A 23,670-nucleotide genomic window follows, 5' to 3' on the forward strand; every position below is an offset into this window, starting at 1 on the left:
GAAAAAAAGCCCCACGTTCTCCCTCACACACAGATCCTAGCCTGTAATATACACATGTATGTTATTCGAATCTTAGATGGTCTTTTAATAAAAAAAAAAACCAGAGCCAGATATTGGGGTGAAAGTTGAAAGATCAGAGAAGCAGAACAAGCCACACCCAACCTCACCTCGCCAACTCCTCAGCCGATCCTGCTCCCTCATACTAAAAGCCTCTGAGTCCTCACTGGAAAGGATCTCTGCTGAACTGCTTTAGTTCCTATTTCCTCACACCTTATATACCCTTCACAGCCATGTCACTTCCTGGGATTAAAGGCGTGTGTGCTTCCCAGTACTGGCATTAAAGGTGTGTGCCACCACTGCCTGGATGATCATGGAGATCCAGACAGATCTCTGCCTCCCAGTGATAGGATTAAGGGTGTGTGCCACTGCTGTCTGGCCTCTATGTCTAATCTAGTGTCTGGCTCTGTCCTCCGATCCCCAGGCTAGTTTATTAGGGTCCACGATATTACTACACATGTACATCTCTAAACAGGTATATAAGTGAGTACATCTAAAAATCTAGAAAGGAAACCATGGGAGAGTAACAGTAGGTGACGAGGAGGGATGGAAAGAAGACAAAGGGGATGGAGAATGAAGGAGGAAGAGTCTGGAGGGAGGAGGGAAGAAGGGCAGAAAGAGGGACCGAAAAGATGGGAGGCAAGAGAACCACAAAAACTCCTCTTATTTAAATATGTCATAATGGTAGCTAGCATATTTATATGCTGATTTAAAAAATGAAAACAAAAAATCTGACCTTGATTTCCTTTAATCTGTTATATTTGCATATTTTCAGGAAATGAGACTATACATATTGGCTACACTTACAAGCAACTAGTATGCATATTGATGTAAATATATACAAACCTGCAGATTATTTTAAAGATATATAAATAGGAATGAGGCAGGAATGAGGAAAACAGAGTAACTAAGAAATCTATAACAAAGTTCCCATTAGATTCCTTAATTAAATAGATCTTAAGACTTTCACTAACCTATCATAGATTTTTGCTAGTCTTAATTTCCCTCCCAGGAGCCCAAATTTAAAAAAAAAAGGAAAGAAAACCTAAATAAAACCACCTATTAGCACTCAACCATGGTAAGTCAAAGGCAATTCTGAGTAGTAACAGGATGGTTTCTGAGATACCTATTTCTTTTAGGTCTCTAATAAATTTTCCTGTCAAATATTATATAAGACACAGTTTTGTATTAATAAGGGCCAACTAAAATAAGGTGCAAATGTAAATCAATCAAATGCAAGACAACGAAATGACAAGGCTAGCAACAAAAAAAAGGAAAAGGGCTCTCTCTCTCCTTTTCTGCTCTCCTCTCCCCTCCCCTCCCTCCATCTCCCTCTCCCCCCTCCTCTCTCTCCTCTGCTTTCCTCTCCTGACCCTCCCCCTCCCCTCGCCTCCCTTCCCCTCCCCCTCCTGCTCTCTTTCCTGTGTCATGGTAAGGTGCTGCACTGCCCATAAACCAGGAAGATGACTGGACCTGAACTGAATCCATGGCACAGGGAAACGCTTTAGAACTGAATTTCACTGTCCAACTAAATAATTCATTATTTTTAATGAATTTCCTCTGTTCTGCGAGTGGCTTTAGCAACTCAGCTAAAATCAATCATTATAAACTGGGAAACAGCAGAGAAAGTTTTCAAGTAAGTCCATTTCAAACTTGCTTAGGTGTCTACTTTTCTTCTTAAATTTATTACTCTAACTTCACAAAGCCTGAGATGAAATTTTATAGGTCTCATTTTTAAGTGGACACTCATGGCTGCCTAGACAGCATCCATTCTGCACTAGACTCTCTTTATCACACCAATAAATTTAATTCAGATAATGTACAGTTACCTACTAAGCCAGTTCCTATAGTGGCCCAATTGGCCTAATTCCCCTTTGCACAGTGACTCAGAAACTCAGGCCTAAGATCAAAGCCATAGCATGCATTTGGTTTAAGAACAAAATACATTATTTAAGTCCAAACAGACACAAGAGCCATTTTTGAGATTGCTAGGGCTATCTCTAAGAATAAAAGCCTTGCTCTTTCAAGAAAATGACCTAACGTGATGACTTCTAATTGAGACTGTAAAGCTCAGACCTTCTACCACTTTGCTACCATGAATGAAGCCAACATGGGGTAAAAGCCAGAAATAAAGCCAGCATACAGAAGGCAGCAGAGATGGTGAGCTTTTATTAGTCCCAGGCTTGTTTTGGCCTTCAAGTTGCATCTTAATAGTACACTTCCTGCCCAGCATGCCAGTGCACTCCTGTAATCTGGACACTGGGGAGGCTGAGGCAGGATAGCTGTCACTAGTCAAGGCCAACTTGGGCTACATAGTGAGTGCCAAGGCAGCCTGGGATACAGAGTGGGACCCTGTCTCAAAAAGAACAAAGGGGCTGGGGCAATACCTCAGTCAGTAAAGTGCTTGTGCAGAAGCACGAGCACCCACATAAAAATTAAATTAAAAAAAAATAGACAGGGAGCACCCATCTGTAAACCTGATGTAAGAGAGACAGGGACAGGAGGCTCCGCTGGGGTACTAGCTAGTCAGTCTAGCTGAATTAATGAGCACAAGGTACAGTGAGAGACCCTGTCTCAAAAGAGAGGGTGAAAAGTGATCAAAGATTGCTGTGGGATAATGCTCTTGTACACTGTAAAGATTTGTCACTCGAATTGGTTTAATAAAATGCTGATTGGCCGGTAGCCAGGCTGGAAGTATAGGCAGGGTAACCAAACTAAGAATGCTGGGAAGAGGAAGGGCAGAGTCAGGAGTCGCCAGCCAGACACAGAGGAAGCAAGATGAGAATGCCGCACTGAGAAAAGGTACCAAGCCACATGGCTAACCATAGTAAGAATTATGGGTTAATTTAAGTGTAACAGCTAGTTAGTAATAAGCCTGAGCTATCAGCTGAGCATTTATAAGTAACAGTAAGCCTCCGAGCCAATTATTTGGAAACAGGCAGGCAGGAGAGAAACTTATGCCTACAGAGGACATATCCAACATCAACCTCTGGTCTTTACACACACACACACACACACACACACACACACACACACACACACAAGCATATACATACATGCACACAAAATAACAAGTAAAAATAAAACTATACTTCCTTACCATTTAGGTCTATCTAAAGTTTTCCATACTAGCATTCTAATTAATCTATAAATACAACTAAAAATAAAACTGTGTTGTCAAATCTTTTCTTTAATCTCTTGCCCTAAATAAAAATAAATTGTTTGAATAAACAAACAACCACAAATAATAGAGTAGTAAGTTTTTTATCTTCAAAATAGAAAGTTCTACTGAGGGTGCTGGAAGATGCCTGTAACGCCAGCACTCAAAAGACAGAAAGAGAAGGATCAAGAGTTCAAGGCCATCCTGGGCTACATTCGAACAGTGGCCTCATCTCAAAACATGGGATGAAGATGAAGCTCTATGGCAGAGCACCTGCCGAGCATGCACAAAGCCCTAGGCTCCAATCCCAGCACTGGAAAAACGGTTCAAAACTTTCAGCAACAACAACAAAACTAAGAAACAAAATAATTCAGCTGCAATTTCAGAAAATGATAACTAAATGAGACTGATGCTTAACATTAGGATACAAAGCTCTGCACTGGGCTGAAATTCAGCACTGCCAGACTGGTAAGAAAAGCCCAACAGTGTCTTCAGTAAGTGGCACTGGAGAAACAGGGCATCCTCTCATAAAAAGAATAAGCTTAGTGGTAGAGACTTGTCTGGTACTGAAAAAATAAATAAATAAATAAATAAATAAATAAATAAATAAATAAATAAGCCATATCATCCCACAATCTCCATGCTGGATACACCAGAAATGAAATGAAATCGGCACCCTAGAGATACACCCATTCCCATGTTCACAGCATTCTTCACAATGACCAAATATGGAATAACATGAGCGCCCACGGACAAGGAAGACATGGTCAGCTCCAGGCAGGGAAAATATAGAAACTTAGGAGGCATTTCTAATCTTTGAGAAAGAACAAATTTTTCAATAAATGAGGCCAACAAAACTGGCTATAATAATAATTTTGATATGCCAGCATTGACAAATTTTTAAAAGTTGAATTTAAAGACAATTTGCAGGACTGCAAGAACTGGCCCCATTGTTTTAAAAGACATACTATAGGAGATATCAAAATGTTTAACCTCCAAGAACTCGAGTTAACATAGTCAGTAAAATATGCAAATATGGAACCCACAGGCACAGCAGTCTGACTACAGACACAAAGGCAAAGAAGCAACCAGGAGAGTCTGTATCAGTCACCAGGTGACCTTACAGGGGACAGAATGAGACTGAGGGTCAGGTATGTGGACCTGCCTCAACACTCTATAATTTGTTTCTTATCAATCATGATATTTTCTCATTCGTCTTCTCTTTCCTTTTCCCACCCCATCTACATCTTTCATGCAAACCAGCAATAATATAAATCTGAAAATAAATAATAAATACTGCTTCATACCTTTTCAAATTGGCATCCCAAGAACAAATATATCATAAAAGTTTAATCTTTTTAAAGTAAATAAAAAGCAAAAAGAAAGAAAGGAGGAAAAGGAGACTGGTTATCTCAACACTTGGGGGCTAGTGACATCACTCTGTGAGCGACAGACTGCCTGGATTCAGTCTCCAACACCACAAAAAGTAAAAATATATATGGGTACATACTAAGAAAGAGGGTAACAGGCCCACTGTGTACAATACATTTTAATAACATTCTACTCTCCAAAATTTAGCCTTTCCTAACCTAAATGCACTAGCACTAAAACTTTCTGCCTAGAACTAATCTCATCAGCAGTACCAAAGTAAAACCTAATTAAGACCAGCAGGAATTACTCATGACAATTGTTCAGGGATAAGAAACATAACCCAGGTCTCAGTTCTGTGGTCCACCATCCTCTGGCTATAATCACTAGTTCCAAGGGAGTCCAACAGCAGCAATACTTAGGATTCTACTTCCATGCTAAGAAGAAGGACAATTTACTTTTGGCTAGATGTGAATGAAGAACTGTATATTCAAGATTGACGCAAGCCAATCTTTCAACCATAGAGGTGCCCACCATGAAAATGGCTTCATAGTAGGCAATAAAGCATGGTCAGAAAGGTAGTCAAAGCCCAAATGTTTGAAGGCCACCCTGCTTCAGGAAGCAGCTTATAAGAGGCCAACAAATAACTGGCTGTGGCTGAAGTCAGTTTGACTCTGGCTTTTCCACTGAAAATATTCTTGTCAGTAAGAATATTTAATAATTAATACCCGGTAGCCATCTTTTTTTATATTGAACTAGTCATCAAACCTATGGCTTTCTGCACGCTAGACACATCCTCTACCACTGAACTGCATGCCCAGCCTGAATCACAAGTCTTGATCTTAAGTCTGTCTAGAGTTCTTTTCTTTAGCTACCATGACTCGGCTCTTCTCTAATGACAGGTTACCCAATATTTTCACTACAGATAAACTTCGGTGAACTTCCTTGTGCATATGGGTTTCTTTAACAATTACTTCCACAGGATAAATTTCTAGATAGGAAATTACTAGGTCACAGCAGCTTCTTGTCATTAAGAGGAAATGAATCACCTCACAATCTAAGTTCTACATATCCCATTCTGGTTGGTTAGTTTGTTGTTTGTTTGTTTCTTGGTTTTTCCAGAAAGGGTTTCTTTGTGTAGCCCTGGCTGTCCTAGAACTCACTTTGTAGACCAGGCTGGTCTCAAACTCACAGAAATCGGCCTGCTTCTGCCTCCCGAGTGCTGCGATTAAAGGGGTACGACACCATTCTGTAACCAATAGTCCTACTCTTCAAGCTTATCTCCCCTAAGAAATTCAACTCCAAGAATCTTTTGCCCCCCCTCCCCCATCATCTGTAATCCAATAGTTTTCATGGTCCTCAACCCCTGGGTAGTTTTTACTTTGTTTTTAATTTTTTTAATTGTAATTTTATTTTTGGAGACAGCATCTCACTCTGTAACCCAGGTCAGCCTGGCTCTCACTATGTTGTCCAGGCTGACCTCACACGTACCCCGTTTCAACCTTCCTGAGCGGGAGGCACCACACCACTCTCATCTACATATCTTGGTGACCAGCTGGAATTCCAAAGCTTTAACTGCTCCCTTGCACACTCCCTTGGCTTCAGCGCCCTTCTCGGTTCTATTCTCTCCTACAAAACTAACCCTAACTAAAAGAAAGGAAGTTTCTTCCATCCCTTTTGCCTACACAGATGCTGCTGAATTAGTGTATCAGGTAGAAAAAAAAAAAAAAACACTCAAATTGACTGGTCTTCCCTTTAAATCTCCGACTCGAAGGGAGTCATTTGTACTTCCTGGTAATCTGCAGTTTTCCCTTTACCTATTTACTATCGCCCCTCCCTATGATAACAATTTCATAACATTTCTCTCTCCATAAACCTCCTTCCCCATCTTCACCCTAAGGTGACAGCCTTGTTTCCAATCGCAATAAGCTCTTAACTGGAAATGAACAGTGGTTCTCAACCTGTGGGTCATGACCCCCTCAGGGATCAAATGTCCCTTTCTTGGGGGTCACCTAAAACCATCTGCATATCAGATCTTTATGTTATAATTCATAACAGTAGCAAAATTACAGCTATGAAGTAGCAACGAAAATAATTTTATGGTTGGGGGTCACCACAACACGAGGAACTGTATTAAGGGGTCATAGCACTAGGAAGGTTGAGAACCATTGCTCTAGATAACCATGACTAATACAGCATCTAAACTAGAAAAGTAAAACTTTTCTATCTTAACAGATAGCACAATCCTATACATAAAAACCCTAGGGACTGACAAGAAAGCTACTAAACCTAACCAAAAAAAAAAAAAAAAAATCAACAGAAGTGCAGAATTCAAGATTAACACAGAAATATCTGCTGTTTTCCTATATCAAAATGAATAATCTAAAAGAAAGAAAGCAATACCATTTCCAATAGCATTTAAATTAATAAAATACCTAGAAATACATTTAACCAAGCAGGTTTAAAAAAAAAAACTTGTTCACTTGTAAGCTACATTTCCACATGTAAAAGAGTGAAGTTGAACCCTTAACTCAAATTAAACACAAATTCAAATAAAAGAGCTAAACCTAAAAAAAATTAAAATAAAATTAGAAGAGAATATGAATGAAAAAATTCATGACTTTGGAAATGGTAATAAATTTCTTAGATATAATAACAAGGGCACAAATATATAAAGAAATTGAAAATATCAAAATTGAAAACTTTGGGAATTAACATAATGAAAAAGTGACGAAGTGTCCAGCATTGTAGAACATGCCTATAATCCCAGCACTTGGTAAACAGAGGCAGGGGGAATCTTGAATTCACAGACAGCCTGGCTACATACCAAGACCCTATCTCAAAATCCCCCCCAAAGTAAGAAAAAAAAAAAGCACAAAATATAATAAGTAATTTGCAAATTATATATAAAAATATGAAACTGTCATCATGTGAAGAGCTCCTATAACTCTACAACTTAAAAAACTCAATTTTGAAAATGAGCAAAGGACTATAACACATTAAATGCATGAAAAGCCGCTCAATGACCTTAGTCATTAAAGAAATACAAATCAAAACAGAAATAAGATACATAACCCTCTAATAGGACTACAATAAGAATAAAAAGTGGGGGAATAAGTTTTGACAAGGATGTGGGGAAATTGAGACACTTGTGCATTACCATTGTGGGGAAGTTCAGCAGTTGCTTAAAAAGCTTATCATATACTTCATAAAGTCCATTCCCATATACAGACATATGCCAAAAAATTTAAAACAGATATGCACACAACATTCAGAGCAGCAGAATTCACAATAAAAGGAGGAAACAACATATCTATCAATAGTTTAAAGGATAAGGAAAATGTGGTACACATACATGATGAAATGTAACTCACCCTTAAAATGGGAACTAAGCTCCGCTAAACACCACAGCATAAACGGACCTTGACAGCACATTGAGCCTCGTCTGTCAGAAATGAAAGGACAAATATTTATGGTTCTATTTACATGAAATATCTGAAATGGGAGGATTCATAAGAGAAAAGCTATATCACAAATTTCTGGGGCCAGGGAAGAGGAAGCAATGAAGTTATTGCTCCATGGTTATAGAGTTCCTCCTTAGGATGAACAGAAAGTTCTGGAAATAGGGCTAGGGTGTGTCTCAGTAAAAGATATTCAGCACGAACAATGTCCAGTATCCAAAAACAAACAAGAACCCAAAGCAACAACAACAAAAAATATCTTTTAGAAGTAGATAGTGATGATATTTGCACATGAAGATATAGTTAATATCACTGGATGTACTTAAAACTATTAAGTTGGCAAATTATATTATACATATGTGTGTGTGTATATTACAATTTTTAAGATTTGGTGGGGGTGAGGGGGGTTGAAAGAGGGTTTCTCTGTGTAGCTCTGGCTGTCCTGGAACTCACTCTGTAGACCAGGCTGGCCTTGAATTCACAGAGATCTGCCTGCCTCTGCCTTCCTGAGTGGTGGGATAAGGATTATTCTAATAAAGTTGTTTCTCTGACAAGTCTCCAATAGCTTTCCAACTCTTCAGGATGATGCATCAAATTTCCAAAATTTGAACAAAACAGTGAACAAATCCTGCACAGACTCTGGTCTCCACTAGCAGCCTCATTTTCTCTGCCTTTAACGGCCCTTCCAGGTTGCTCTTAACTACAAGAAGCCTCCTTCAGGCTATTGCACTTTCTTTTTCCCTGGGATGGCCACAAGGTAATCTCTCACTTCCTTCACAGTGAGGACCTATTGGAAAACTGTAGCTCCCAGCTCCCACTGGCCTTCACTCCTCTTCCTTTCGTTTTTACTTTGACATACTACACGTGGCATTTTGTGTGTCTCTTACCACTAAAATTTAAGCTCTAAAAGGACAGATTTTCCTCTCTGTTTTATTCATTTTGTTGAGCAGAGCTCAACAATTGTATGCTTAATTCACACAGAACTGGGATGTCATTCTGCAGCAGACAGCTGTCACAAGGAGGTGAGTTGTCCAGGATTCCATCCTCAGGGCAAGAGGGGAAAGGAAAGACTAGCATTCAATGACATCAAGTACTCAACTGCCCTATCCACCCCAGGCTTTGTATACAGTCGCTAACACAAGGTCAGGATGGCTTCGCAGAGTAGGCAAGACTGTCTTGAGTTCGAGGACAGCCTGGGCTAAAAGTATGAGGGGGCTACAAAAAGAGAAACCCTGTCTCAACAAAACCAACGAAAAATAGAGCCTAACTTATTATAATTTGGGGACTCTGAATTAACATCCTAAAGATTTTATTGCTCTCCAGGTATTTTACACATCACGTCTATCGGAGAACGGGTCAAATCGAACAAGACAAAAAGCCCATTAAGAACAATGACTTGAACTTAAGAGATCCAATACAATTTGCCCAAGCGTGGAAAGCCGGTTGCTCCCCCTGACTTAGTTATGTCAGCATCAGCCCTCCTCTGAAAGTCGGACTCTCGGGGCTTAAGAAACCGCAGCTGCAGGCGGAAGGGGCGGGAAAGTCCATTAACTGGCGGGATCAGAGGAGGCCTGTGGCTCCGAGGCCCCTTTCCCAGGGAATCAGAAGGAGAAAGGAGGCAGGTTCCGTTTCTAGGAATCTCCCCCAACACAACCCCAAGGGTCTGCCCAGCGGGCCAGAGGGACACCAAGGGTGCAAGGTGCAAAGCACAGCCCAGGGTACGAAGAGAGGAGAAGCGAAAGCGTGGAAGACACGTTACCCTGAGAACAGCCAGCTAGGTCAACGGGTCTCCTCCTTCAGCAGGATGACTTACGGAGGGCTGAGGACCAAAGCCCACAACCCGGGCACCGGGCGAGGCCCCACATACACTAACTTTATGCCAGCAGGCGCCCAGGTGCACTCCTGCTCTGGAGACTGCCCTCCCCTGCACTCCGCCCGCGGCCCCGCCCAACTTCCCCCAGCCCCGCCGCCCTCCCACCGCAGCCATCCCGGTAAGGCCGGCGCAGCGCGCATGCTCAAAGCCGACGGCCGCTGGGCACGCCGGGAAATGTAGTCTCGAAACAGGTGCGGGCGAGCCGCGGGAAGTCAGAGGCTCCCGCCACCTCTCCAGCCGGCTCTCACGCACGCCGGGTCCCCGCGCGTTGGCTGCCGTCAGGGCGCGCCCAGAGGCTGAGCCCGGGCCCCCCTCTTTCCGCTAGCGCGGCTGGGGAGGCGGGGTCCGCAGCCCGGCCCCGCCGCCGGCAGCTCCCCGCCTCCCTCCCGCCCGCCCTCCCCGCGGCGTCGGGCCGGTGCCCGAATCCAGGCAGCGGCCGCAGGAGGCGCGGCGGCGGCGGCGGCGGCGGCGGCGGCGGCGGTGGGCGCCGCAGGCGATGCCCCTGCCCCGCTGCTCCGGCGGGGGGCAGAGCGCGCGGCGGCGGCGGCGGCGGCGGCGGGGAAGGAGGCGGGGGGCGGCGGCTGCAGCGGAGGGGCCGAGAGCTGGCGGCGGCGGCGGCGGCGGCGGTGGTCGTGAAGGGCATCGGTGGCGGTGACGGAGATGATGTGAGTGTCGGCTGGCTGGGGGACCCCCCCCCCCCGGGGGGCTGCCGAGCCGGAGCTGGGCGGCCGGCGGCATGCGGGGAATCGGAACGGGAGGCCCGGGGCGGCCGAGGGATGCTTGCGTGCGCGCGGTGCGGAGCCGGCCGAGGCCGGAGCGCGAGAGCCGGGCTAGAGTGGGGGTTCCGGGCGGCGGCGGCGGCGGCGGCGGGGACAGTGCGGACCCAGGGGCGTCTGCGATTGTTCTCAACACCCCTCCCCCATCCCACCCCGTGTGTCTGTTTGTCACTTGCAGCTGAAGATGGAAAGAGCCAGGCGAAGGGGAGGCGGCGGCGGCGGCGGCGGCGGCGGCGGCGGCGGCGGCGGCCGTGGCCGCGGAGGCAAGAACGTAGGGGGCTCTGGCCTAAGCAAGAGTAGACTCTATCCCCAGGCCCAGCACTCGCACTACCCCCACTACTCGGCGTCAGCCACCCCTAATCAGGCTGGGGGCGCATCCGAAATCCAGGAGCTGGCCTCCAAGCGAGTGGACATCCAGAAAAAGAGGTTTTACCTAGACGTGAAGCAAAGCTCCCGGGGCCGCTTCCTAAAGATAGCTGAAGTCTGGATTGGGAGAGGCCGGCAGGACAATATCAGAAAGAGTAAACTGACCCTCTCCCTGTCAGTGGCCGCAGAGCTGAAGGACTGTCTGGGCGATTTCATCGAACACTATGCCCACCTGGGCCTGAAAGGCCACAGGCAAGAGCATGGCCAGAGCAAAGAGCAAGTCTCCAGGAGGCGGCAGAAGCACCCTGCACCCTCCCCGCCAGTGTCGGTGGGGTCAGAAGAGCATCCTCACAGTGTCCTCAAAACAGACTATATAGAGAGGGACAATAGAAAATACTACCTAGACCTGAAGGAGAATCAGCGAGGTCGCTTCCTAAGGATTAGACAGACCATGATGCGGGGCACTGGCATGATAGGTTATTTTGGCCACAGTTTGGGCCAGGAACAGACTATCGTCCTCCCAGCACAAGGAATGATTGAATTTCGTGATGCCTTGGTTCAGCTGATTGAAGACTATGGTGAAGGAGATATAGAAGAGCGAAGATGTGGAGACGACGAGCCACTTGAACTCCCAGAGGGGACCTCTTTCAGAGTGGACAGTAAAAGGTTCTACTTTGATGTGGGCTCTAATAAATATGGAATTTTCCTGAAGGTAAGTGAGGTGAGGCCACCTTACCGTAATACTATTACTGTTCCATTCAAAGCTTGGACAAGGTTTGGGGAGAATTTTATCAAGTATGAAGAGGAGATGAGGAAAATTTGCAACAGCCATAAAGAAAAGAGAATGGATGGCAGAAGGGCCAGTGGTGAAGAACAAGAATGCCTCGACTAGCAGGAAATTGAACTCCATCAGGCAAAATTTAAAAATCATTAATTGGCTAAAAGTACTGATCCATAATCATTTGAAGAAGTTTTTCCTCTTTTGGGCCCTTTGTTATTAGTAATACCTCTAATAGTTTATACTTCAAGAAGTCTGATTCTCACGTTATGTTATGCATAGATCACTAGAATTCTCATGGGAATTCTAACCTCCCCAGAGCTAAATAGTTTAGCTGCTTCAGCTGCTCCAGACGATTGAAGTATGCAGATCAGCACAAAGTGTGACATTCTGACCTTTTAAACACCCTAAGATTTACATTGCACTATGACATGATCCTGAAAACAATGCATCTACTTATTATGAAAAGTATGAATTTCTGTTTTAACAAATCCTCCCCCCAAAGAAAGTCCCATTCATACTCCATCAAAAGTTGCCAAGTTGACCTGTAGGACAGTTACCACAGAAATAGAAATTGACCTCAAATATAGTATATTTCTTTATGAAAGTACAAGTAGGAATATATTGTTCATTGGATAACCAAATATTAACTAGTACCACTCTGAAAGAGCAAATATCGTTAGATAATTAAACCTTTAAAAATACAGTATCATATTCCTAACAGTTACTATATATAGTGTTCTATAATTTCAAATTTTGTGGTAACCCTACAGTTTTCGTTGCCGTATCAAAGCCATGGAAGAGTTTTAATTGATTATTCTCTGTTTCCTATAGTACATATTTTATTGACTTTCCAAAGTTTGGGGGATTATGTTTCTGTCACTGTTGAGAGGGAAGCTTCACCCAGTGGCTTTGCTATGGAGATTTTGATGTTTTAGCCTTTTGTGGTAATTTGCAATCGTTTTTTCCTCGAAATCTGTCATGGACTTTCAAAGTGTCGTATTTTACGCCTCCCCTTTCATGTGTTTCATAGGGCTGGCCCACCAGTTGACTGATGTAAAAATACATCTACTAATACATTTTAGTAGCACTTTAGCATTTGCTGCCCTTAAAACCATGTCAAACTTCCGATATAAACCTGATATTGGTACAGATACTTTAAGTCCAGAAGAAAAAACCTTTTTTTTTTTTCTGAGAAGAAAAAAACAAAACATTTAGAATACAAAATTGCAGTCTGGGAAATACAATATTTGGAAACAAGATTGATTATAAACATTTAAAAGGAAAATTCAGGCAATTTCCAAGGTGCTCCTTAACAATTCTTAAAGAGGTTTACTCTATCCAAGACGTATCCATTTGCCTGTATTAAAAATCACTTTTCTAGAAAGTGCCACCTGAACTTTTAAACACTCAAGCAATTTTTTAAAAAGTGGGTATAGAATACACATGTACCAACACCCCTTATTAGCTAACTGAAATTTCATCTGTTGGGATACATCGTCTTCTAAATGAAATTGTGTTTTGTCCTGGGATCAGTTACTGGCCCACAGTCAGTCCATACAGTCATGTTTAAGAGGCAGACACTGATCTCAACTCCCCAAATACGGTTCTCATGGGTGAGAACTGGCTGCGAGGATTGAGGTCAGAATGTGGCTCTTCTCTGACATGCTGTAAGCAATTCAGAATTCATCTGTAACAGTTTTCCCTCCAGAACTTTTCCCCAAACACATTACACTTAGGTCACTAAAGAAACTATGGAATGAATTAAGAAAATGAATTTCATTGGTTTATGTTACTTAAGAACAAGCAGCTAGTAACCCAGACATACAGGCTGGTGTTGGTTGCAGATTTTATTACACGTTTCTCGAAGTACTATGATGGAATCTCACTCAGTTCATTATCATTGTGAACCTTCTGGATCACTATGGAACAACTGAAGGTTAGAAGATAATGTTAGTACTAAAGTTCATAGCACATGGTGGGTGTCGAGACCATAAAAGTAGCAAGGATTCTTCCACAGTCCTAACTGTAAAATAACGTAACTATGTAGGCTTGCTAAAAAGTAGTTTTGGGTATATGAAGGAGTGGTGTGCACTTGAATTACTGTACTACTGATTGTTATTGCTGCCCATCATAGTGCCTATTAATAATAATCAACCTGTCAGATTTCGGCGAACTGGAGCTGTGAATATTCCATTATTCAATTGTTCCTATCACTATTGCTGTGAGTGTATGCTCTTTCTGAAAATCTTATCTTCCTTTTTAAAATATTTATATCCATTAGGACTGACTGATTTCTTTTTGGTTTTTAGTCTGATGAGGTTTGAGTGTGTATATACATACGTGCATATATACACATGGTACTGTGTCAGACATAAAGATAAATATATTTAATTCACTGTATATACATATTATTAGCTTCATTTCACATTAATTATTTAAGTAAAGAACTAGTTAAATAGCCAGATTTTCTACCTTGTATGTATACTTCAAAGTTCTTGCCACCTCAAAACTACAGATTGGGTAGATACATATATACTGGCAATTGAACACACTCCAGAATCACTAAGACTCTACCAATCCTTTGTTTGCCTTTACATAGTTAATATATTCATTGAAAAATGGTATGATGATATGATTTTTTTTGATACTTAAAAAATTCCCAAGAGTTCATTAGCCATAATTAAGTGTGATCCAGTTCAAACGTCTGGATTTAGGATGTGTATTGCCATGTATCTTATAAAATAAGCTATTTTTATCTGTGCAATATAAATTTTATTTATTGTCATTTGTAACATAAATGGAGCTGCAAGTGTACATGGTATTCTTCAAAATAACAGGATCCTTGCCTTGAAGGCATTAAACTCTTAAGGAAACTGGATGTTAGAAGTAAAAAATGAGCATTGAAGTTAGTAACCAAAATTACTAGTTTACTGTATAATGCTAAAACACTGATGATGTTTGCACATAGTAATTGAGCATAATGTGGACAGACTCAAACTGTAATAATATAAGCTAATAGTATAAAATCTGGAAACGGGTTCCTCAGTAGTTGGCAGTGTGCTCCTAGCAGTTGAAAGCAGCACTAATGTGCCACTTATATGCAAAAGATGCAATGTATTATAAAGATATTCAAGTTCTGCCACATTTTATTATTTTCCTTCTTAAAGCCCCAAACTGCCATGTCCCTTAAACTTGAGTCAAACACAAGCTTATTTGCACTAAAGAGCATGGCCAAAAAATTAAATGACAGGGTGGAAGAGCTACTTAGAGCCTATTGAAATAATTGGTTCTAATGGGAGAATTTCACATTTGTCTATTTGAAAGCTATATGGTCCAGGCAGACAATCTGTCAGTTCACTAATTTAATAATGCACTTTACCTTTTGTATATAGAAGATGTACATTGATGCCCCTTGACAGGCAGGATGTGTTTCAGTAACTATGTAGTTAGAATCTGTAGGGTGATCCTTGCATGCACACGTTTGTATTAGAACTCTTGTAACAGGTTTCCATTAAGTCGATGTAATGGAGAAGGACAGAAGATGGGTTTAAAACAATTCTCAGTTCATTTAACGAGGCATTTTAAGGTAGATTTCATATTTGTATTAAGGACTAGAATAATATAAAACTATTCCTAATCCAAATTAGCTTTGCAGTTCAGACTATATATCTACTTGAGACTTCCCATAATACTCTAAAAATTCAATTGGGGAATCTGGACACATAACTTTTTTAATAATTCTGTTTCTTTGTTAAAATGTGTTAAGTTACTAATAAAAAGGCAGTACATGCTACAGCAGTAGAATTGAAAGTATGGTTAGCTTATGTTTTTAAAAAAATCACCAGACTAAAGAAATAAAGTTTCAAGTAAGGAATATAAAGAGCTTTATAAGTTGCTAAAGTAAATAGGATATTTGAAAATCTGCAAAAGTATTAACCTTCACCAACTCACAAGGGGACTGGGGGATTTGGTGTATCCTTCTACCCTGAACACATTTGAAGATGTATATTTGAAAACTAGATAACTGTTGCTTAATAATAGGTTGTATGTACTTTACTGAGAAACACTGTGTACTAACAATTCATCAAGAGTGTGCTATATTTATTGCATTCATTTTATATCTATAGATAAGAAGCATTATATATATAGTCATCCTATCTTAATATGATCATGTATTTATATTGTAATTTTGCAAATATTTTCAGTAAAATAAACATTTATCTGAGCTGCACAATTTGAAGAGGATGAAATTGGAATATACTCTCAGATAGTCATTTTTAATCAGCAGCTACCATTGAAAACTGATGTATTTATTGTCATTCCTTTACATTTGTTTTAGAGTTTATTTAATATTTAAATGAATGAGGCTTAATTTGAATTTTAATTGGTTGTCTGAAAAAATGAGATTTTTATGTACATTTTTTTCTTGCTTCCTTCCAAGTGTCTTTCACTGAAACCATGAAATCCTCTTCCAAACATTAGGTAAGGGCTTTGGTGAGTCGCCACCTAGTCTGAAATCTGTCTTTACCCAAACATTAAACATCTTCACCAAGATGTTTTGTCAAAAGAAGTTAACATTGGTTCTGTGCCTCCAGAATGGTACAGATTAAAGATCTGTCATTGCCAGATAAGATTCATTACAATCTTTCTGAAGTTTCCTTAAGGATTTCTTGACTTCCATAGAGAAATTGTGGCTAATGGCTAGCTCATTGAAGGAAATGATACAGACTTTACAGACTTAGCATACCTTGAGACAGTCTGTAGTCTACAGTACTATAGCTCTGGAGTACAGGAAAGATGTCTTTCCCAACTCAATACTGTATGAAAATTGGGTTTTTTAGGTCACAGTAAGCCTAGCATAAAGGAAGTATGGTCAAATATGCATAGGTAGATTTTACGGGAAATTTTTACTATTTTCTTGACTAATGAAAAAAATCATTCTTTGTTCTTAATATAATGTGACATTTTTTCAATCATTTAAATTTAATAGACAGTTTTAACATTTTTAATAGGGAAAAAATATTCATATAATACCAGGTTTATGTGACTAAGGTTGTAATTCAGTTGATGGAATGTTTGCAGAAAGCCCTGGGTTTGATTGCCACACCACATGTAACACCAACACTGGTGAGATGAAGGCGGGAGAAACAGAGTTCAAGGTCATCCTCGACTCCATAGCAAGTTTAGAGGACAGCCTGAGCTCCATGAAACCCTGTCTTCTCCAAAATCATGATAATCAGATGCTACAGTAAACTGTGAAAAGTAGCAACTAGTGTTATCAGTTTCTTGTGTTCCCTCTGGGAGTCACTCATGTGCAAACATGTATATACAGATATTCTTTTTAAATGCGTAAGCATATGCACCTTCCTGTCAGTATCAACTTTAGGGCTGGCATTTAAGGATTTTTTTCCTTTTTACGAAATGTCATGTTTTTTTTGGTTAGCATATCATTTAGGTTTTATATTATACAGAAAAGACATCAAGAAAATAGTGTTTAAGTCCATTGGTATCGACTTAGATTACAAATGTCTGTGTTCATTTTTAGGTGTACAGATAGGCAGTTTCACCTTCTAGTCCCCTTCCTTCCTTATACCTAACCAGCTCACCTTCCATATCACCCTGTTTTTGCCTCTCCCAAAACATATTGCTATTTTCTCCTGAAGTAACACATTAGTTCAGGGGGGGATCTGGATATTAAATAATATAGCCAAGTGGTGGATGAAGTTAACTATGTTCTCTAGTGGAAAGCACTGATATTTAAAAGCTTTAACAAATTATAGCTTTCGATTTTGACAAACCGCGCCACTGTTTATTCATCCAAAGACCTTGCCATTAAGAGTAAAGAGCATTAGAACTGCAGTGAAAGAGTTTATGTTATGACTTTGTTGAAATTGCTTGATTTATTAACATGAAATATTTATCTGTATAATAAGAAAGGTATAAAGTTTATTTAACTGCTCCTCAAATCCAAGTCTACACAAAGAAACAGCACTGTTCCTAATCATTTAAAGCACTAGTTGTTTGTTTCTTGAATTTGTTTTAAGGGGGGTGTGTGTGTGTGCGTGTGTGTGTGTGTGTGTGTGTGTGTGTGTGTGTGTGTGTGTGTGTAATGGGACTGGGGAACTGAGGGCCATGCCACTGCTGAGCAAGCATTCTGCCACTGATCCACCTTCCCAACCCTGAAAGAGTTGGGCTTTTTTCCCTCCTTGTGTTTTAATAGACCAGAGTCCTGTCAGAAATCCTGGGGCTCTGATGATTTGGGGAAAGAGTGTAACTTAGGAAGAGGCTACGAGTGCAGCTAAGTCCTGTGCTGGAAGAATATGAAATAGCAAATGTAACTGTTAAAAAGTAAGGTTAGGCAAACAAGAAAGTGGCAAGTATTACTAGTCCTGAAAATGTAAGCAAAACTACTTTAATAGTTCTCCCACATTCCCTGGTGGGCAGCGGGGGACATAACTCATGTTCGCCAGGTATGCATTGTTGACTACCAAGAAAAGAAAAACAAAAACAAAAAAAAAAACCCTGAAATATTGGATATTCTGCCCTTGAACCCTTCAGTTTTATAAATGAAAGCAACCAGGGTAAAAGATCTAACATAATTCAAAGTATATCTTAAACATGGATTGAGGGATTCTTTTTGTTTTAATACCTTACCTATTTTTATTTTATGTGCATTGGTGTTTTGCCTGCATGTATGTCTGTGTGAGGGTGCCAGATTCCCTGGAACCGGAGTTACAGACAGTTGTGAGCTGCCTTGTGTGTGCTGGGAATTGAACCCAGGTCCTCTGAAAGAGCAGTCAGTGCTCTTAACCACGGAGACATCTCTCCAACCCCCGAGGAATTCTTTAGATTGGGATCTGTAAACTTTCTGAGAACAAAATTTGAAAATGAAAAGACATGGTTTAAACTTTATAGTAGTATCTGTGTGGTTGGTGGCATGATTTGGCTGTTCAAAATGAGAGAGGTGTTCTCAGTATATACCCTTTTAAACATTTTTAAATCATGAGAGAATTGTATCCTATTTAATGAATAACTCACCATCCTTTTCTGGATCTGTAAAACTGGCCAAGATTTGCATATTGTTTAAACTTACATGGTATGTACATATTTCTCTGTATTCATAGAGAATAGACCCCCCCAAAAAGGCAAATTCACCTTCAAAACTGAATTGTGTTTAAATTGAGGGCAAATTATTAATGATTTCCAATTCCTAGTCAAAGTTCTCGTGATGGTTTTAGTAAACTGTCCTTCCTAAATTTTACCTTCTTTGTGTCTTCTTTGTGACAATTGTCTGTTTTTATCAAATACTGTGACCCCCGCTGAAGCGCAGTCGTCCCTGTGTGGCTGGGAAGGCACTTCCTTACACAAGCGTGAGGAAAACGGCTTGTTCAAATAAAAGAGTGTCTCCACTAAGATTGATTCTGACACTCAATAGCAATGGTGTGTCTTCTTACTTCACCCTCTTATACTTCGTTTTTGTAAAGTTTCTGGTTTGGTTTGGTTTGGTTTTGTTTTTTGTTTGTTTGTTTGTTTTTTAGGAAATAAGATCTTTTTAAAAAAAAAAAAAAAAGAACTGACCCTTAAAATTTCTTATAGTATTTAAGTTATTTGAATTGTTCAAAGGGTAAGTTTGAAGGGTTTGAGAAAGTTTCTCTTCTTAATCTTTATTAAACTAATGGTATAAATCTGACTGATGTAGCTGACTAAAGCCAGAGTTTCTCACATCAGAAAGTACTATAGAGAAAGTGGTTCTGTGGGATAATACCCTTTGGGATTTTATTTATTGTAGATTCTATGAGGTTGCATAAAAGTAGCAAAAAGAGAAGAAATAGGAGGGCAGTAGCTGATGGGTTTTTTCTGTGACAATAAATCAGTCTGACATGAATAAGAGAAATAACTTATTCCCAATCCCTACTTAACCATGAACAGAGGAACTGAGAAAGTAATAAGACCTGACTCTATAATACATGAAGTGGCCCTGAAGAAATAACGTGACTTCTATAGGTACATTCTTCATGTGAAAAAGAGACTGTGCTGGGTTCACTCCTAAACTTAAAATCTGCATCAGCGGAGTGTGAAAGAGTCAGTAAGTGAAGGATACCAGCCCTGGAAATTAGACAGAAACCACAGTAGTGTCAGCTCCGTGGCATCTGTGGATCCCCTTAGCCACATAGAGAAAGTCTTGGACCCTTAAGACCACTTGCTGCATACTAACTACATTGTCTTCCTCTTTATACTACCCTACTAACTACATTGTCTTACCCTTTATTCTACCCTACTAACTACATTGTCTTCCTCTTTATTCTACCCTACTAACTACATTGTCTTCCTCTTTATACTACCCTACTAACTACATTGTCTTACACTTTATTCTACCCCTACTAACTACATTGTCTTCCACTTACTACTGTTGTCTTCTACTTTATCTTTTGAGGGGAACATTTTTAAATGTGAAGTCTCATTTCTGAAGGAGTGTGGCTTGTTTCTTCTATATATTCTATAATTATCTCTTACATTGGGCATGACAAAGTGATTCTGAAAACCTAGTGTCATTGTCCCAATGCTATTCCTGAAATAATCATAAAATACAATGCTAAGTGGTATGCGGCTAGTGTCATCATAGTGTCCCAGACAATGAAGTACTGACTTTGAGCCTCTATTCCTTGGCCATATTGAACACTATCCTACAAATATTGATGTTGAACACAAGGAATAACACTTACCTGGAACAGTATGTATCTGTTATGTAGGTCTGTACTTACTAGGGTGTGCTAAGATTAAACATCCTAATGGTTTATTTATTATTTAAGCCTTGACAAAATACGAGGGTTGATAAGTGGAGAAGTAGATAGGCTGTGGTCATAGGGGTATTCCTGTAGGCACTCTAGTCCTCCATTGGACAGTGCCACCACCTGCCAAAAAACAACAGCCTATCAAAGACAGCATTTACGAGTAACCTAATTGGGTTTTAAAGAGCATAAGCACATAAGTATTTTGATTGTCTTAAAAACACTGATGTGCATACAATTCTGTTTTCCCAAAACTTTCCATGTCTTTTGCCTGGTGGTGGTTCACAGTAGCAGTTTAGCTGGTCTGTTCTGAACAAATTCCATAGAATGAATTGACTATTGTAGACAGAATTCCTTGTCTGTTTTCTCCTCCCTCTCCTCAAAATAGCAATATATTTTCGGTTCAATGGCTCCTCTTGGTGGTGTTTGGAATCTCAGTGTTAGTTCATTTGTCATTTGGTAGAAATTTTCTTCAGCCTACCATGGAACACTGCACACAGCTTTACCTAAAAGTACACACTTGAAATGCAAAAACTTCACAGCAGGTCCAAACACTGGAACCATAAAATAATTAGCTAAGAATAAAGAAAGCAATGTGTGCTAAATCCAGAACATTCTTGCCACTTCCTGTTTTGCTTCAGAAACTGCCATATTGGCCTCCACGGTCTTCAGACTGGCAGCAAGATTTGTACCAATGATTTCACAACTAGAACTCTTAACAGGATGAAATCTATTGCTGTTTAGTAAGTACTCTAAAAAGTTTACCATGTTATAACCAAATATAAAAGGAGAATTTTAGAATTCAGTTCACTAATAATCTTTTTTCCCTCCCACCTACTGTACCCAACTGGAATTCAGTAAGAGCATGACTTTCTACCACCATGGCCCTACTTTCACCCTAGTTATTTTGTCAATTAAAATCTAATAAAGGCAGAGCTGCTCTTTGAATAAGCTAAATGTGTATGGACAAAGGAGGACTAGTCCTTCACTCAGCCACTCTTGGCATCTTTACCATAGTTAGCTAAGAGTTTCGGGTGAGTAGAAAGTTCAGGATCATTCTTGGCTATATAGCAAATTAGGCCAATCTGGACTACATAAGACCTTGTCTTAAAAAAAAAGAGAGAAGTGGAGGTAAAAGAGTGTCAATAAAGGTTTTATTAGTACTAATAACCAATAATGAATACCTACTTTAAACTACAACATTGCTGGACCCTTCATATAGACTGTTTCTAACCTGTATAACAACATTATTGTCTACATTTTAATTTTCTAGAGATTTAAATTGGCTCCTATTTCTCAACTAGTATATTTGTCAACCAAATTGACACCCAAAACAAAGATTGTGCTCAGTTAGGCCAGACTACCTGTAAGACTCAGAAACACACACACACCAAAATAAAACATGAAGCATAGTCTGTCCCCACTCAGAATAAATTAGTTTCTGATTACTGGGAACTATTTTATCCAAAACTATTCCCTGTAAATGGGATTATTAATGTCACCAAGAGACATTTGCTTAAATGAAGATTTATTCACTTGGTTTAAGTTGCTGTTCATAAATAGAACTTACTTGATCTTAAGTGTAGATTATAGACTGAACTTGAAATCCTGGTCAACTATTTCAAATACTTACCTTTAATTTTTAAAGGATTCAGATGATGGGACCATAGATGGATCATCCTGGTTCTGTCCCTAGGGACAGAAAAGACAATGCTCACTATGGGTCTGCAGCTTTATTTTCATGAACTGAAAGTAACTGGCTCTGTTAAATTAGTCTGGAAATAAATCTTATGAATATTATTGAGAAGTTTGCTTGTTCCTTGCAACTTTTCCCTGCCATCTGACTGACAGCTCACCCTTCCTCCATACTCTGGCTGCATTATTCCAGTCCCTGTCACACTGAATTATCAACAGGATCAATGCTCCATTTACAGGCCCATATTTTCCCATATTTTGCTTTAGGGTGATGGTTTTGAAACTTTCCTGAGTCACCTTCAGGGCTTGTTAACCCCCAGACTGCTGATACCCACCTGCATTTCTGTGCAATGGGAATGATGGGGTGAGGAGAAGTCTAAGACTGCATTTTAACACATCTAGAGAAATGGATGCTACTGATCTGAGGCATTAAGTACCACTGTGATAGATGAGAGTCTATCTGACCTACAAGCTAGTAGAAGGAAAATTTAGAACTAGTATCCTGGTAGAAAGAAGGCTGCTACTTAGACTGCCTTGAGATAGCCACAAATGGAAAGCAACAGTTGATAAGTTGACTAGAGTTTTGATAAATTATTTTATTCTCTTTTTATACTCATTATATTTAATGACCTTCCTGATTCCCTCTCGCTTTTCAACAGCTATCTCAAGACATATCTGGCAGGGATGAATTATAAAGACACGAAAATCATCATGCTGGGTACTGAAGCACGTTTTTAATTTATTAAGTCATTCTGGCATATAAATCTTAGTAAAGGAAAGTGAATGATTCTCAAAAATTACTTAGAAGCTTATTGAATATAAAATACTAAGACCTGAAGGAACCTAGAAATTAGTCTCCAAATTTTATATTTTGTAATGTATATCAAGTAAGATGAATGATTCATGGGTTAGGTAAATAGACTTAAGGGCTTTAAATGCTGATTATTTCTTGAGATATATTAGTGAGTGAAAATAAACTCATTTCCTTTAAAACACATAACACCATCTTCACCATCCTTCTGGGTCTTCTCTCAAGATAGAGGAACTATATAACATTGTTTATATTTACAAGATAGAGGTACTATATAATGTAGTTTATGGTTCTTGGTTAGCAGTTGGACCCATTGCTTTCAATGTATATTGTTCTCCTGGGCACTTATTAAGCATATTATCTAAAAAAAACTAACACTTAAAATTGCTTACTTTTTAATAAATAACTTACTCCGTGTTTCCCAGCCTAATGGAGATTGTATAGGCAGACTAGGTGGGTACTTAGTGTAGTATGCATGGAGAAAAGAGTTGTTACCTACATCTTTCCAACTCTGAGAGCTTATTAGGAATAAT

General features: G+C 40.0%; 2 protein-coding genes across 2 annotated transcripts in view; one reads left to right on the forward strand and one right to left on the reverse strand.

Moving 5' to 3' along the window:
* The window catches only part of Wrn (WRN RecQ like helicase), a 107,715-nt gene extending 97,745 nt beyond the window's left edge, over nt 1–9,970 (reverse strand). Inside the window, exons 1-2 of the mRNA XM_059244335.1 lie at nt 9,806–9,970; nt 7,960–8,030 (exon numbers count right to left, since the gene is read on the reverse strand). The gene's annotated coding sequence lies outside the window, so the exon portion shown is untranslated. The remainder of the gene's footprint in view (nt 1–7,959; nt 8,031–9,805) is intronic.
* Nucleotides 9,971–10,879: 909 nt separating this feature from the next.
* The window catches only part of Purg (purine rich element binding protein G), a 31,760-nt gene continuing 18,969 nt past the window's right edge, over nt 10,880–23,670 (forward strand). Inside the window, exon 1 of the mRNA XM_059244193.1 lies at nt 10,880–11,773. Coding sequence (XP_059100176.1) covers nt 10,880–11,773 — 894 coding nt within the window. The remainder of the gene's footprint in view (nt 11,774–23,670) is intronic.

The sequence above is a fragment of the Peromyscus eremicus genome, chromosome 17, assembly GCF_949786415.1.
Source record: "Peromyscus eremicus chromosome 17, PerEre_H2_v1, whole genome shotgun sequence".
NCBI lineage: Eukaryota > Metazoa > Chordata > Mammalia > Rodentia > Cricetidae > Peromyscus > Peromyscus eremicus.